Raw genomic sequence first — 17811 nt, forward strand, 5'->3', positions numbered from 1 at the left:
GGGAAAAGTTCCGGGCCATTGAAGAGAAAAAGAAAGAAAGAAAAAAAACTTTTATCCTCAGTTTGCCTTTTGATGACAGCAGCAGCATCACACGGCAGATGGCTTAGATTATGGCTTGTAAGGCATCCGTTAGTCAAAGTGTGAAAAAGCATGACGGCGCACCGGTTCCACAAAAAGCAGAGCGGCTCCTGAAGCAGAGATGTCACTTGTCACTTAGTCTGAAAAAGGGAGAAAAAAAAAAAGGAGGAAGGAAGGAAAGCCGAATCATACAGTGGTCCGTCTGGGGCATGGGGTTAGAGGGTGGAGTGTGCGTGGGAGTAACCCACATTTTCACCAGAAAACCAAGCTTTTCCAAAACAGGAAGTGCGACAGCCGCCAAAGCAGGATCGTAGAAAATCACCTAACAGCACTTAGACAGATGAATAAAAGCGAAAGGTGCAAATTGGGGGTTTCGAAGAGTGGAAGTTATAATTACTTTACGTGTTTAATTTAATATATTTTTTTTTTTTTTTAGCTTTGCACGGATCGTTTTATCTGTGCACGCAGGGAAAGGTCAGAAGCGGCCCGTGTGTCGCCGCTGTGACTCGACGCTTGGTATTCCATGCAGCAGCCTCCCACGCCCCGCAGCCGCCCACCCACGCCAGGATCTGCGTCACGCAGGCGCGTGGGAGTGAGAGAGCGATGTAGCGAGCGCGGAATATCCCAACTCCGGCAGTAGGGGAGACCGTCGCCAGCAGACCTTCGCCTTCCGCAGCGTCCTCCTCCTCCTCCTCCACCGGCCGACCGAAGCAGCGTCCCGGCGAGAGGAGAAGAGCCGGAAAAGCCGCCGGAGCGACGCGCGGAGCCCAATGAGCGCCGCTCGCTCGGCACAAGCGACACCTGCGGCGCGACCATCTCGGAACAACTCGAACCTCCGCCGCTGAAGCAGGAAGGGGACCGAGCGGCAGGTAACGGCGTCTTGTTCCGAGGGAAAAGTTCCGCCGCCGCCGCCGCCGCGGTGCGGGGAGGTCCGTTCCCGGGCGCCGGTGGGCGTCGCTTCCATGTCCTGCGTGGCCGGCCGGAGCCCGTGGGGAGCTCCACATTTTTTTTTTTTTCTTTTTTTTATAACCCACGAACATCAGTAAAACTTTCTAAAGTTCCCGTTAGCTGTTGAGCTGCGGTCGCAAAACTTTTTACGTCTTGTGTCGCTTTAAAACTGCATATTTTTTGTAAGGTTCCCAGCTTGGCTTTAATTTGGGGGGCGACTTCATTAACCTTTTTATTGAGTTCAGTGCATCTTATGCTAGCACGCTGTTACGGGGGTTCCATACATTTATTTACTAGAACCCGTAGATCAGTCCTCTGGAATTACAATGCATATATCAATTTTTTTCTTTCTATGCTTAAGGGAAATTTGTATCAGTAGCATGTGGTGTGTGAGTGTGTATTTCCCCCAAATAAAGACAGAATAAAACCAGAAGACGTTGCAGCATATCACTTCCATGTAGGAGAACATCACCTCCCCTCAGACCTCTCCGATGTTTGAGCAGCGTTCCTGCCTGCGGGGCTGGTGGTGTCCACTCGAGTGGACGAGGGCGGTGGAGTAATGTGCTGGAAGTGCATGCTGGGAGTGTTTCTGCCCCCCCCCCCAGCGTTATCGGGCTCCCGCACCGGGGAGAGCGCACGCTGGCTAAATTGCGGCACGAGTGTCCTCCGCGCTTGCCGCCCGATGGCTTTCAACGAGGCGCCCTTCACTTGGGCCCCTGTCCCCCTGCCATCCAGTGGAGTGGCAGGCTCGTCCCTCTCCTGCCGGGGAGGCCAGCGTCCTCTCAACTGCGCTTGTGTCATCACAGGGCTGTCGAGTGCTTTTCACAATGACATTTGTTTTGGACGCTTTTCAACGTGAAGTATCCTAATGAATGTACTTCATGGGTCTCATGGCTCCAAGGTCGCAGCTTTATTTTTCTCTCATGAACACGTGCTTTTAGAAAAGCCAGCCTTCGCTGATTATTTAATTGACTGTACTACTTTGTCAGCAGCCGGCTTCTGCCTTTCCGGCCATGGGTGGCCAAGTGTCCCTGTGGGCGGAGCCTTGTTGAATGGGGGCATTTTGCTGCACCCTTGCATAGTGTGCCACCCCAGCCGAAGTGGGTGTGTAGGTGCATGTTCTACCCTGCCTGACTTAAGAATGTATGGAGCCTTGAGCAACGCTGGGATCTAACACATACTATATGAGGAGAGAGGGTGACCGAGAGAGTCAGGGTGTGTGTGAGTGGGAGGATTGCGTGTGTGTGTGTGTGTGTGTGTGTGTGATGGAGAGAAGGAAAGATATGGGTGAGACAGGATGCAGTGGAAGCTGAGGAGGGGGAGTGCCAAGTAAAAAAAATGGGGGCCAGGCACTGACATGCTTGTGATGACAGGGATTTAAAAAAAAAAAAAAAAGTCCACTGGAGATATAATATCAGCCCCCGTCCAGCTTTATGGTTATAACATGCAGCAAATAGCAGTTTCTTATGGCTCATGATCTTATAATAAACACACGTAACATCTGTGTATTTCTGTCTGAATTAGAAAATGACTCGTTTGTCCGTAGTTAGGAACTTTTTCAGTTTTGTGTTTTTTGGTCAGGGCATAAAACTTGACTCGGCTCAGCATGACTCCGCCTCCTACCACTTTTTATTTTTACTACTTTCTGAATACTGCTTTTTTCAGTAGATCCTGCAAACTGGCCAAGTAATCTGGGCAAAAATTAAACCAGGTCACGTCTGACCAGTCATAAAAGTGTGTTAATTTACACAGTCAATGCGTGGTTGAACCTGAAACGTAAAATTTTTTTGGTAATTACATTTCTATAAACCAATGGCTTTTTTTTTTTTTTTTTACACATCAATGGCTTGTTATTCAAAATGTTTGAGATGCATTAGTACATTTGCAGGTAACAGAGGGAAAACAAATACATACTCTCCGACCAACTATTTCTCTACGTAGAGTCAAAGGGCACAAATGGAAGCTTTTGTGCAAACTGCTGTTTTTACGTGGAGCTTTGAGGCACCCTAAGGTTTCCAGAGTCAGAAGTCAGCAATGTGTCATTATCTGTTTTTTTGTTTTTTTTTTCTGGCTGACGAAGTGAAAAACGGTACGGTGGGAGCAGTCAAAGCTCCTCGACCTCAGAAGAGCTGATATGCTTATGTCACACATGATCTCCCTTTTGTTTGTCACAATGTGAGCATCCTTAATCTGCCATTCGCAACCCATGCAAATAGAAGTGGGGGAAAAAAAACAATAAAGACCTGGAAAAAAAATGAGCGTAAGACTACACCTCATTATCTCAACTCCCAGCATCCAGTACCACGTTATGCAATTACGCCCCTCCACCTCATCCAACGCCAACCGGTGGTCTTTTATTGCCTTTTGTCGGCTGTCCAGATCCCTGAACGGCCAGAGTAGGGGAGCGGTCCTGGCAGAAACAAATGGAGCTTGTGCTGAGTTAGCCCACCTACGTACACTGCAGAGGTGGAGTGTGGTATGTGACTCTCGCAGCAGCCCAGGGTTCGGACAGGCACTCGCTCATAATCTCACATTTCCTTCTTCCCGCCAGCAGCGCTGTCGTCACTTTTACATTTTTCATCGATTTTTAACATTAAGGATTTGCCCTCTCTCCATCAGGTATGGCGGCGACTTTGCCCAGAACCCTTGGGGAGTTGCAGCTCTACCGCATCCTGCAGAGGGCCAACCTGCTGTGCTATTATGACGCCTTCATCCAGCAGGGCGGCGACGACGTGCAGCAGCTGTGCGAGGCGGGAGAGGAGGAGTTCCTGGAGATCATGGCACTGGTGGGCATGGCTAGCAAGCCGCTGCACGTGCGCCGCCTGCAGAAGGCGCTACGCGACTGGGTCACCAATCCGGCCCTGTTCAACCAGCCCCTCACCTCTCTACCCGTATGCAGCATTCCCGTCTACAAGCTGCCAGAAGGCTCACCCACACTGTTGCTGGGCAACGGCACCCGCACGGAGTCCCACGTCAAAGTGCCTAAATGTGTGGCTACAGCCTGCGTAGACCCCAGCAAGGGTGACGCTGGGAACGGAAATTCGGCCGGGGCCACCGTCTCGCCCCTGCAGAGCGGCAGCGAGCCCCGATTCTGGGTGGGACACGGGACCGAAAGCGAGCAGAGCCTGTCCCCCGCCGACCTGGGCTCGCCGTCGTCGCCGCGCGACGGCCTCGAAGCGCTGGACACGGCAGCCGTGCAGTCGGTGTCAGAGTGTGTGGAGCGCATGGCCCTGACCTTGCCCAAGAGCGACCTGGCCGAGGTCAAAGATCAACTGAAGGCCAACAAAAAGCTGGCCAAAATGATCGGGCACATCTTCGACATGAGCGAGGAGGACCTTCACCGGGAGGAGGAGATCCGCAAATACAGCGCCATCTACGGCCGCTTTGACTCCAAGAGGAAAGATGGCAAACACCTCACGCTACACGAGGTGAGAGAGTGTTGAGGAATGCTACCTCCTTCACACATGTATTTAAATATCACTTTATCAATGCTCATATTGCATACTGCTTCATCTCAGGATTGATTTGAGGTATGGTGCGATTCAGAATTTTGGGGCCACTTTCTTCATTCCTAAAATCTATAATGAGAAGAAATAATTCAATAAGTATACACTACAGGCCAGATGTTTGGGTCTACCCTTGGATTAAATAAAATAATAATATGTACATTGCCTTTTAAAAATACCCTTGCCTCTTCTACAGGAGATTCACTGCATCCTTCCCAGCAATTTTAGGAGATAACCTGTCCCAAAAACCATCCTGGCACCAAGCATGCAAATGGAGTCGAAGTGTCACTGCAATAAAGACACACCTGATGTCTTATTAAACAACCAATAGTTTAAATAATGTGCTCCAATAGATCTGTGCAATATTGAAAACCAGCCAGAAACCTTTTTTTTAAGCTATTATTTCTGATAATACCATAATAAAAAATTAAACCGTGTATTGTGTAATTTAAAGGGGTGGTCCCATGGTTAACAGTCTACACCTCCCCTCCTCTTCAAATAGCTGACAGTGAACGAGGCTGCGGCCCAGCTCTGTATGAAGGACGTGGCACTGCTGACCCGCAGAGACGAGCTGTTCGGCTTGGCGCGGCAGATTTCCAGAGAGGTCACCTACAAATACACCTACAGGACCAGCAAGTAAGATGTCCACCAATGTTCCACACAGCTGAGCACCCCGACGCCCACTATGGACCATGCAGTCGCTCTCCATTGTAGCCTTATGCCTTTTGTTTGACTAAGGATTTGTTCTGTCGACACTCAGAGCTGAATCACTCCATTACCATCAGCGCCGGATTCAGAGAAGGATGGGTGTGACCGGCTGTGTTGTTTCAAAAACACACTTTAGAGAAGTGCTATAATGGTGAATCCAGCAGCTAACAAAGCACGTTGGGAATCAGCAATATTACATTAACGCGCATATTAGCTTGTAAAAGCACGGTTTACTGTCTTCGGGCTCTGGATACAGAATAAATGACAAAAATTGCCAGATGCGGCTTAGGCATTTAAGGTCTGCATTTCCACTGGGCTATTTAAAGCCCTGACCAGCCTGACAGAGTGTCTGCACGGCTCTCCGGGTCCGTGTGCGGAGTGATGAGCCTGTCTGCGGAGGCATCGTCTCCCACCCACTCACTCAGATCTCATAGACGGGCTCAATGTGAGTCTCGAAATTGTCCTGAAAAGGTCTGCACAGGTGCTTCCTGCATAACAAGGCTGACAGGACGGCATGGAAAATTCCATTTTGTGCCTCTAACTGAAGCAACCAATCAGTGCTGATCATATTTTATTTTAAAAAAGGGATCAAATGTAAGAGCACATTAGTGTGGTCTTGTTTTTTTTTAATGAACAGATACCCAGAACATCTTTCTTTTCCTGGCAGATCTCGCTGTGGAGATGAATCCTCCCCCAAGAGGATAAAAACTGAGGTGAGTTTAATGCATATTTTTTCACAGATTATTGTGCACAAATAATTCATTCTTTTGGGCAAAGCTAAATGCAGAGCAAATAAACTAATGTGACCTCCACAGAATGAGGAAGTGAAGAATTCAATTTTGGAGAAGTTAAGATAAGATAAGATGGTCCCACAAGTGTAAAATTTACCTACACAAAACGTTCTAGGTGAAATAATGACCTCTCACATGGTTACAGAAAAACATAAGAATAATATAAAATAGCAGGCTGCATTGACTGGGGTGGGGCCATGTACTTTGGTTTGAATGGCTTAGTGTCAACATTCTGAGTTGCGTGGGCGGAGCTCTGAGGAGGAGGGGCGAAGATAACTGAAGGTTAGGGTTCGGATGAAAAGAATGTGTTTCTCCTTCACACCTCTGGCAAATCACGACACAGATCACTTCTTGTAAATATGTGTGTGTGTGTGTGTGTGTGTGTGTGTGTGTGTGTTTCAGTCAACAGTGTTTGAGTTTATCGGCCGGTTGTGCCTCCTATCTGATGAGCGTTTATAAAGAACGCTCTTTGTACTCTCCCTTCCGCTCATGGCTGCTGTCCATGGTTTGCTCCCTGGTGGCAAATTAGATCATCATCCAAATGTCAGATCTCCTGGAAACTTCCGTTGTCTCACACCAGGGCTGATGCTTCATGGACACTCACCCTTCACCTGGTCCCTGCTTGTCCACACAGCGAACCCCGCAAACTCAAAAGAGCTTGCCGACCTCCTTCTCATCTACCATCATCTTTTCCCCCTAATTTGCATGGTTATTCATTGTGGCCTCTTGGTACTTTCGGACCCTCCTTAATACATCAATTTCTTTATTCTAAGCGCGTCACTCGCATGCATCGTACAGTAGGCGTGCCGTTGCACCGTGTTCTTTTGTGCTGGGTGCTCCTTTACCCCAGGTGGAAAGTACTCGCCCCTCCATCTGTTATCACCAGTAAGAATCCGCCGGCCGCCTACGAAGGCACAGCCAAGTCCAAATGAGTTCAGTCATGCGCCTACCACTATTCTTTAGGTGTGTGACATCATTGTGTGGGCGCACGCGGAATCACCCACACCCATGCATTTGCGCAGATGATAAAACGAGCTGTGCTCTCTCTTGCGCATACAGACGCACGCACACGCTCGTTTTACACGCCTCATCTGGCCCACGCGCTTGTAGCCAGACCATCGGCGCGAGAGCGATACCTCTAAGGTGTGGCCGGGTGACAAGTGCAGCCACGCACGCAGCGGTGCATTTGCGTCACACCACCTCAGCTTTTCCACCACTTCCTAAACTGTACTCAAAGAGGGCGGCGGGATGGTGGTGTCTTTTGTAATGGGGTGCCATGGAAACCCCCAGTGCTTGGGTGTCAACATTATGGGCCAAGTCACTCCTTGTGTAGGATCGGGGGATGTTTGTGTGGTATTCTCCAGATTTTTCACGGTGCACTTATGAACATGGAACATCAGGTCTTTCAGGGTTCGCTGTGACCTTCCTCAGGTCAACAAAATATTTTCTTGCCTAGTAGTTTCTAGGTATGCGTCAAACACCCCATACCCACAGAGGCTTGCATTTCGTGGGGATCATTTTGACATCATTCACATTAGTTTTAAATGTTGATATGCAGCTGTTGAGGCACTTTCAGGCCCACAGAGTATGAAAATGGACGAAAATATTGAAACACTCACAGAACCATGAAACAAGTGTTTTATAGTGAATCAGACCTTAAACACAAAAAAAATGTAATGATGTAAATGTAATGAGATTTTGACAAAACCAAAGTAATTTTTTCAATCTCAGAATCTGCGGGGTATTTCATCTCTCTCTCTTTTCCACACTTGTTTATGCTTTCATAAATATTTCTTTCATAAATATGCATTATAGCAAGCCTAAGTATTCAATCCTAAGTAGTATTTCATTGCAAAAATGTGCTAAATTATTTGATTGGCAGCCCTTATTTGTAAAGTAGCTGGTCTCTGGAAAAGATTTGGACATGCCTTACAGGAATGCTAAATCGCCATCTGTTCTCCCACAGGAGGGTTTCTTTGACCTGCAGGAGGCACTACAGGCGATCCACATGAGGCAGGAGACGCTGAAGGAGCAGCTGGCCCACGCCAGGTCAAAAGGCGAGGAGTCGGCTGGGCGGAACATCCAGGTGATTGTCGCCAGAGTGGCGAGGCTGGCGGGGGTAGGGAAGGTCTGCAGGCGCCGTGTCCGTCTGTCATGTGTTTACTGAATCACCACAACTTTAAGGGGTGTGGCCTGTGTGGGCCTGTGTGTGTGCGTGTGTGTACCTGTCCTGTTTCAGATGCAAAGGTCAGCATAGTGGTGGATGATGTCAAGTTTTCTCACCACAAAAAAATAAAAACTATTTAAGAATAAATGTCAAAGACCAAATGTGTGTTTTTTTTTTTTTTTTCATATTACATTTTTATTGAGCCTTTTAGTTTGCTTTTCTCAACTCTGCTTATACAATTACTGCCATAACATCAACAGCAGTTTAAAATACAATCTTGAAATTTCCACTGTAAATTAGATTGTCCCTTTCATGTCCAGTCAAATGTGCCTTTTTTTGTGAAGATGGGAAACCCCTTGCAGCTTTATAGAGAAAAAGCGGCGTGTATTTGGCTTTCCACTGCAGCTTCTTCTTTGAGGACTGACTGCTTGATGGGCACGGCCAAATGTGCAGACAATTACTCGTCATCCGTAACGCCATAGCTGTTAGAGCTGAAAGACAGGTTGGATGTGTATACTGCACACCTAGGCTTCTCAGTCTTTGTTTTTCTGACTGCTTTTACATTATAGCACAAAAATGGTGACTCAAAAGTATGAAATAGCAACACTGTAGTAAACAAAGCAAAGTAATTTATATTTGAGGCTCTTCAAATCCGTGAACCTTTGCTGTAATGTTAATATTTAATATATAATAACTATTCTTCTACTTAACCACCTTAAGTTAGATAATGCATATGGTTTTTATTACATTGGCTGCTTGGCTAATGATCATCTGTTTCTTTAAGGTAAATACGTTTTCTGCATTAGATTATTTAAAATTGTCCAGCACGGCCTTTTGATTGGTTGAGTAGTCTTGTCCACTTCATTTACACTTTTTATTTGCTTTATGTTGGATCATGTATATTGATCTGCATTTGATAGTATTTCTGATCCTACTGTCTTATGTTTTATCCTGTTCGTTCCTGTCTCTGTCCACAGGTACAGCTAGAGCGTCTTTTGGCCAGGCAGATGGAGATCATCCATGATGCTGCAGCGCAGGAACGGCTGCAGGCGCTGGAATGGAGGGTTCCACAAGGGGCCTTCAAACACAGCACCGAACGCCAGGCCACCAATGGCGTCACAGCCGACAAAAGCAGCGAGCAGCAGGGTAAGCCTTGTATGATTTGTAGAGATTATTGTCATTTTCTGTAATTATTTTATTCTGGGCAGTTGTTGTTTTACCTACTACCTACTGAATATGCTTGTTCGTGTGTGAGAAATTGATGGTGGCGGTGCATCCTGCATCCACTCAGACAGAAAGCAGTGGAAAGTTCCCAAAAGGTCTCTCTGTACCAGCTCCACTTTCATTTCTGCATCTTACATCTCTAGGTGGGGGTGGATGAGCAGGGTGTTGCATGGAGCTGAGGGGCAAGTCGAGGAGAGATGTGTGCAAAATGTGCCCCCCATTTAATTTTCCTTTTGCCAAATTTCTTTTGCCTTCTATCACACTCTTTAGAATACCTGGGCGCAGGATTAAGTGATCACAGCTGGAAGATTGCACCAGTAACCATAGTTAACCATTTCACAGAGAAATAGTAACTGCACCACCGTGTGCGTCTCATTTTGTTTAAAAGCAAGACAGATGTCCTGTCTCTGCCCCCTGGAACCTGATCTTCTGAAGAGTAGAAAATCTGTTCAGATGTTTAGGTGTTGCTGAGGCATTCAGAGATGGGCATCAGGGACGAGTGAGCTAGAGTGAGTCCATCTGGTGCTCCAACAGAGGTCCATCACAGTGTCTCGCCTGCTCTGAAGAGCATATGGCACAGTCAGTTGTATCCTGCATGTCTGATTTGTGACCAGTGTATGCTTTCTTTTAGGTTCTGCATTCTGAACATACATGGATTTTCGCCGTGGGTTGTTTTCACTGATTACTCTTACAACATGTTACAGTATGCTCCTTCTGCTTCGTTCCCATTACAATAAAGCTCTGCTTGAAGGTTGTCATCTCAGCCCCCTGGCCCTTAATAACCCCTCACGTTCTGCTGCTGTGGCTGGAGAGTGGGCGTCGCGCCTGTTTACTTGTGCTGAGTGGCCTTGGAGCCTGGCTGCTTCTCTAAATACCCCGCCGCCGCCCCCTTCCTCACCTCCCTCTGCCTCTCCTGTCTCTCACCAGGTTGTGCTCTCCTGAAATGAATCAGTGCCACGGGTAATTAAAGAACATTGTGTTTGAGACAAATGAAAGGCATTAGCCGCGCCGCGGCACTGCCGACTCTCACATTAGATCACCTGGCACTCGTACACAGCGCAGGTTAATACTCTACTTGTGCATCTCGGGGGTGTTGCGGCGCGGGGCCTAACCTGCTATTTCTTCATGTTCATGTATATGGGCCTTTCATGCTGTGTGGTTTTCAAAGGGCTTTGTATAGTTTCTAACCAGTGTGTGTGTTTGTGTGTGTATAGGGGAGAGGCCCTTAAATCTGCGGGTAGCTGGACAGAGAAGTGGCACCACCGATGGGGAGTCACTGGGAAAACAGCTGGCCAATGAATTAAAGAGACACCATGCAAACGCCGAGAGCAAAGCAGCCACCGCAGGTCTGTGTCTTCCTGTAACTTTGCTGTATACTTAAACAAGAAGTGGTCTTTCGACTAAAGACCAAAAAAAGCGTGCTGAAAAAAGGAATTCCAAAAAAAACGTATAATAATAATTAATATTACTCACCACTTATACCAGAAATCAAATTCAAGTGGAAATCATTCAGTTGCACGCTATAAAACTTCAATATTTTGCAGATTCCTCTAAGATAATCACATTTATTTCTTTATTTTTCATTTTGAATGTTTCCAGAAAATGGAAATGGAGCAGACAAGTCTCCACGGGCTCTCAACCTGTCTGAGAAGAAGACCATCAAATGTGAGCCAGAGGACACCAGATAGCACCTCAGCGCTGCAGTCTGCCCAGATTTCTTGTTCATAATGAACTCTCGTTGTTAGTCGGTGAATACTAAAAGAGCACAGCACAGCTACAGTAGAGCCTTAACAACCAATGTTGCCTCAAAAATATGATTGATCCTCTTTTGTTTCTTTGCCAAAGTACCTAGAGCCTTTATTTTCCGTCGACATTAGACTCCCAGTGTTTGATCGCTGACTGTACTGACTCTTTACCCCTTTATTGTTTTCTACTCTTTCTGTCTGTCAGTTTCATGTTGTACAGATCGACAGCCACACATGGTAGAAATGTTTGTTGTATATGGTGTTATTTAACGTGTTGCGTATAAATGAATATATGTATGAACTGTATTTTCACTGAGAGCAAGGGCTTCAGTGTCGTTATTCTTTGGTACACGCAGGATTTCACTGTTGTCCCTTTGTAACTGAGTTGTCTGTCACTTTGGTTTCCCGTTATTTAGTTTCCAATCCAAGGCATGTTCAGCACAGATCCCCTTAAAGGAAGGCACTAATGTATTAACTTTCTTTTCTGTGGTGCCGCAGTGTAATTCATACACTGCCTTCGATTGGACAAATAAGTAACTCTGTGTAGTATTAGGCTCCAATTTTCACCATAAATAGGGCAAAAGGAATCATTTTAGTTCCAGCACCAAGCACTAAGTACAATATCTTGATATCTTTCTGAAGAGTACATCTCTATATATTTGTTCAAAGGGGCAGCGCAGTTCACCCACATGCCTGTTATTTATTAAGATGGTCTCCTTAGAAACCGGTCTTGTAAATATCTTCAGAACAATAATAATAATTCTATTTGAAAATCGGGGTGCTGCAGGGCCTCCTCTCTTCTCAGTTTCTGTCTCATAGCCAAATTTGTGTGTGGTTGTATAGCAATACAAAGTAGTCATTACGAAGCCCAGTGAAGAGTATGTAAGTGTCCCCAGGTTCCTCGATGTCCACTGTACAGTATTTCTACTGTTTACTAGTGTAGCCACAGTCTTGGTTCCAAACAATGTTGAAATGACTTGTAACTCATGACATTATGCACTAGTGTTTGTTTGTTTCATTGCATCATTTCTTGTGTTGCTGATGAATAGCGTACAGTATGTCCCTGTAGACAAATACGTACATAGTGTATTGTTGGGCCGTGCTGTCCATTTCTCGTCTAGTTTCCAGTAAGACTCCACCTTAGATTGGCGGGACAGGACCAAGTAATCAGGTTTCACTAAGTTACCCGTCTGTAATTTACCGGTCAAGCTGTAATATAAACTGTTATTGTGTGTGTTTTCTGATGATAAATACCTCTGTCAGTGATACTGGCTGGTTCCTTAGTCCTATTCTCACACAGTATTTGAATGGAAAGTGTGGAACTGTTGTCTTTTTTTAATTTTTTTTTTTAAAACAGTATGATTTCCTTCATAATGGAAAGACATCTAAGTATGCAAAACTTTGTTAATTTAAGTGCCATTTTAGACATGAGTTTAAAGGCTGAATGAAGAGGGAGAAAATAACCGTGTTATTTTCAGTCTTGGATGTCCTGAAGTTGTTTAACCCTTTTCATTATTTGAATACGTTTGGTAGCAGATTAGTCCATGAGAATAATCTTGTTATTTTAAAGCAGTAGTTCAGCCAAAGTCCAGTAAATGATAACTATTCTCATACAATTGGTGTTTTTAGGACTTATATCTGGTTTAAATTTGGCTGTTTACAAACTAATGTTGAACACAAGAAGTGGAAGCACATTGACTAAAAGTTGTATCATACTAAATACCATGGCTCTTACAATGTATTTTCAGAACTGGGAAAATGACAGAATGTGGACACAATGTTCTAGAGAATCAGCTATTATCATTTTATGGATTCTGGCCAAGCTACCCTTTAAGTTCTCAGTAAACCTTGATTTTCAATTGTTGCTTACTTTGAATCTATATTTTTTTATTTTTTAATGTGTAATATATTTACATATAATGTAACATTTGTACATTTTTGCAAAAAGAAGAGAGGTGTTTTGATTTAGATTTGTTTGGCCCTTTAAAAAAGAATAATAAAAATACATAACTTCCACTCAGCCTTGTGGAAGGATTTAATCTGTCCAATCTTTGTTACTGTCCATTTAATATAAAAAAAATATATATATATAAAATATTTTTTTGTCTGTGATTGCTTTGTAGTATAGATTGCTGCATCTTGACTTGTGGGATGGACTGTCAATGTTGTTAGTAGACTTTGTTATGACTGTTGTGAGTTTTAAACAGCATTGTTGGGTTATGCATATCCACGACCTACTGTTTTGTAAACACTAATATATTTAATTTGTTATATAGCACATGGATATTAAACTCTATTTTTTGAGATCTGACAGTGGAGTAATTTGGATGTTGGTGTTTTTTGATATTAAGAACAACGAGAGCAATAACTAGAATTGTTAAATATGCTGTGCATTCCCCTTACAAAAAAACAACCCTGCATAATCACGCAACAAAAGCTGTCAGGTTTTCAATTCCACCACAGTTTGCAGAAAGTTTGATGGGCCAGATGCTAAATTTCTCAGTATGTCCTACACTCTTTGATCTTACATGGGGACAAACCAAACACAAAGGTTTGGGCAATGCACTTTACTCATGATCAGTGGGACTGTGAAGCACAGATTTTCATGATGATCCATGCAATTGGCAGTTGCTCACAGCCCACAGACACGCACAAAAAAAAACACCTAAGCTCCTTTGACCTATAACATATGCTGCGGATCTTCCGTTCTCCATCTTTCTGTGATCTGGGCTGCTGTTTGAAAGATGCATCTCTAGTATTAAAGGGAAGCTGCTGCATGTGTTCATCAGTTCATTTGCATGTACATCATATTTACACATTTTGAAAGTACAAAATGACTAATTCTTACGCACATTTGGACCTCTAACGGCCTCTACTTATGCATTACCAACTGATAACCGCCTCGGTGTCCACCCACGGCTCCGCACACCCTCAGTTCTACATGACGTCTCCTTGCTCCTTGTCATGGATAGGCCACAAAGTTCTGCCTTGATGTGGTCGGGCGTGACAGCAGAGTGTGCACAACCACGTTGCCAGAGAAACAAGTCACCGTGTAGCCTCTCTCTAAAAAAAATAGGTACTAAAAGATGTGTGAAATGTTTTTGTTTCAAGTAAATCTTTCACATAACCTTAAATTTTTTTGATCTTGGGAGTTGGTTAAATTGTTGTCCGTGGAATTGTGAATGCACTTCATTAGTTATATCTAATCCTATACCAAATGTAAGACTAATTTTAAAATCTTTTTTTTTTTCAAATCTGTCCTCAAGGTCTGGATATGTTTTTATGTCATAATAATTTGTCTCATATGCATATGAAAGTGAAGTGATGTGTTCTGCTTTTAACCATCACCCTTGGTGAGCAGTGGTCAGCCATGACTGGGGAGCAGTGTGTGGGGACGGCGCTTTGCTCAGTGGCACCTTGGCGGATCGGGATTCGAACCGGCAACCTTCTGATTATTGGTCCGCTTCCATAATCGCTAGGCCACCACTGCCCCAGTACCCCATATCAATCATATAGACACAACCAGGATGATTCATATCAATGATTCAAATGTGGGGCAAAAACTTAATGGACCAAAAGAATCCACCACTTGAGTCATTCAAAGACCAATAGTCAGTATGTCTCAGCTCAAAAATCCGGACGATTCTTAAAAACCCGGCCAGATGCGATCTCCAGGTCTCTAAAGATGACGTCTGGTCAGCCTATATTTGGCATAGCCAGACTTGGAGACTCATTAATAGCTTATTTTTTGAAGGAAAAATGTCATCCTTGCAATGGGCGAAGAGAGCTTTCGGCGAAAATACCGATGTGGCTTCGTAAAAAAAGCCTCTGCCAATTTTGGTAGTTGAACAAAGAGGTAAAGGTTTGAAAAGGTTTTATTGTTTTTAACCAATAGTAGGTACTATTCAAGATTCCGGGGCTGGAATTACTGGCCGGCTCGTCCACTACGTAGTGCACTATGAAGTGTGCGAGCGAACGATTCGGACGCGGCCCGTTTTTTAACGAGGCCAACCTGGCGACACCAACTTGCGCTCGAACGCGTGAGACCGACAGCATTTCTTCGTAAGTGTGGGCGGCGGTAAATTATCTTCTCCCCCCTTCTTCTTCTTCTTCTTCTTCTTCTTTTCTCGCAGTGAGGTATAAAGGGCCCTTCTTCAATTTTTATAATCCGCGACACGTCAACCGGAGGCGCGTGCTCGTTAGGACACGCAGCGCCTCCTTAATTGCGCCCGTCAGGGCTCCCTCGAGCGCGCCTCCCCCACACTCTCCCTCCCTCTCTCTCTCTCTCCCCCTCTCCCTCTCTCTCTCATCACTTCTTATCCTAATAACAGGCAGCCTGGGTAGAGAATCTGTCACCGCGACTCGAGATGAAACCATCACTTTTGCATGACTTTATGGGCTGTCACAAGAGTATTTCATTGTTTTTGTTGCGTGGGCGGCCAGGTAGGATGAATCTCTCCTCTGTGTTGGATTCTCTCACAATACACACATCATTAGTGTTATTCGAAGTCGAACTCGGATGCGTTAAGTGTCACAATAAACTTTTTTTCCCCCCCGCCTCTCTTGCAGTGTCAGGCGCACTCTTGGGGCAACTTAGCGTGAGAGAAAAAAAAATCACGAAGTGCATCATCCACTGTGTGTTGGGAGATGAAGTCATTTTGAATCTTCTCAGGATTCAGGCTTAATACACAATTTAAAGCCTAATTCACGTTATTCTAGTAAATGCATCCTTCTGTTCTTACTTTTATTAGTACATATGTATTAAAGTAGATTTGATTATATTCTCGTATTTCTATTATTATGGCCTTCCTCAGACAGATTATACTGTTTCTCTATTTATGTTTCATTGCATCAAAAATGTTGCAAATGAGGATTTCTTAAAACAATATTTTTCTGAACAAAAGGCTTGACAAAGCCATTATTGCTTGTATACATTCATACAATGAAACAAAAAAATGTGTCTGTGTATATATATATATGATTGATCATTTTTTTCAAAAAAAGGTTATTAGATTTTTAATTAAACGGCAGTTTGATCTCATGCATGAAACCTACTTGCCAAAAGATGGCAGTAAAACACAGGGTAATATAGACATCAATAAGCCATAACATTATGACCTGTGTCTATTATTGACAAAGCTGTCCTTTTGGCCCCAACAGCACACTGTGGTATCTGGCACCTGCGTGAACTAGTTCAGCAGTTTGAGCTGCAGTTGCTCTTCTACTGAACCAGACAACATGGGCCAGCCCTCACTCCTCACGTGTCTTGATCCTCCATGACCCCGTGGCCAGCTTGAGTCTTCTTTCCTTTCGACGGGTTAAGTGGGATGTGATCACTAGTTTTTGAGATGCTTTGACTCAGATCACAATCTAGCTCAAAGTCACGCAGATCCTTGTGTTTGCCTGTTTTTTTTCCTGTGTGGAATACATCAGCATGAAGGACAAATATGCACTTTTTCCGTAATATATGCAAGCAACTTAAAGGTGCCATGGTACAAAATCAGTGTTGTTAACTTCACCTGTTCATAATGTTCATAATGTTATTACTGATCGCTCGGTCGGGATCCCAGAAATTCATTAGATCTATCAATATATACGAGATTTCACTATTTGGTCAAGCTGCAGCAGGTTATTGCCATTATGTGTCAATTAGTGACTCAAGGTCAAGGTTTTGAGTTCAAATCCTGGCTCCGATCTTGTGTGTGTGGAGATTGTATGCCCTTCCTATTGGTTTCCTTCTGGTTCTCTGGTTTCTTGTAGGTGAATTAGTGACGTTTGACGTAGTGAAGTTTGTTACAAAGTTTTTTCACCTTTTTAAAAACGTTAAACATGCTTATCAGCTAATGATTTATTATCAAGCATTTTTTATCAAGCATGCACCCTCTTTTTCACATTGTGTAACAGTACAAAGAATAAGGTCAGAAAAGAGTTTTATGAACACATAGACAGCAGGGGCGTGTCTACGCTTTTTTCTGTGGGGAGGGGGCAGGCAGGGGGCACCAGTTTATATAAGGGGTGGCGATAGTGAATATCAATAGTAAATATAAAGAAAACTGCAAATCCGGTTCATCACGGGCCGCGGCGCCATTTCCAAACGAAAGGGGGCGCTGTTCCTTCTCAGGCAAGAGGACTGCGTGGGGCGGTAAGAGTCGAAGTTTCTGGAATGCAATTTATTGCGATGACTCATGAGGCTGCCTTCCTCAACGGGGTGTGAATGCCTGGTCCTCAGGAAACCCAGTTTTACATTGCATGCCCTGAAAAATACCCGAGTCCATTAAATGCTCGTACGGAGGCCGTTCTGATTTTTTTTAATTTAGTAATGGTTCGAAAAGTTGATATAAAATAAAGGGTTATGTTTCAGTCAGAAAAAACACTCGTGGTAATGATAATGATCGGCTGCAATGGCCAGTTTCTTAAACATGCATTAACAAATAACTTATAAGTTAAGGAACAGGAGCTTGTACTATTTAACCTCTCAAGACACAATTTGTTTCGATTGTTTACATACACCAGATACCAATTCTCATAGTTTATTATTAATGTCTCTTTATGTGGACAGCATTAATAGTTTATGGCTATATGTTTTCCAGCGCCGATTAACTCACTATTCATGTGGTTATAACATACTTGTATAACGTTTTATC

At 44.3% G+C, this 17811-nt stretch overlaps 1 protein-coding gene across 1 annotated transcript; it reads left to right on the top strand.

Moving 5' to 3' along the window:
* The first annotated feature begins 534 nt into the window (after nucleotides 1-534).
* nab1b (NGFI-A binding protein 1b (EGR1 binding protein 1)) lies at nucleotides 535-13478 on the top strand. Its single transcript, XM_028992140.1, has 8 exons — nucleotides 535-947; nucleotides 3646-4454; nucleotides 5035-5168; nucleotides 5908-5953; nucleotides 7998-8117; nucleotides 9176-9344; nucleotides 10637-10768; nucleotides 11022-13478. Exons 2-8 carry the CDS (start codon nucleotides 3648-3650, stop codon nucleotides 11108-11110), a joined length of 1497 nt encoding a protein of 498 aa, XP_028847973.1. The 5' UTR covers nucleotides 535-947; nucleotides 3646-3647; the 3' UTR covers nucleotides 11111-13478.
* The last annotated feature ends 4333 nt before the right edge of the window (nucleotides 13479-17811 follow it).

This window comes from Denticeps clupeoides, chromosome 9, assembly GCF_900700375.1.
Source record: "Denticeps clupeoides chromosome 9, fDenClu1.1, whole genome shotgun sequence".
Classification (NCBI taxonomy): domain Eukaryota; kingdom Metazoa; phylum Chordata; class Actinopteri; order Clupeiformes; family Denticipitidae; genus Denticeps; species Denticeps clupeoides.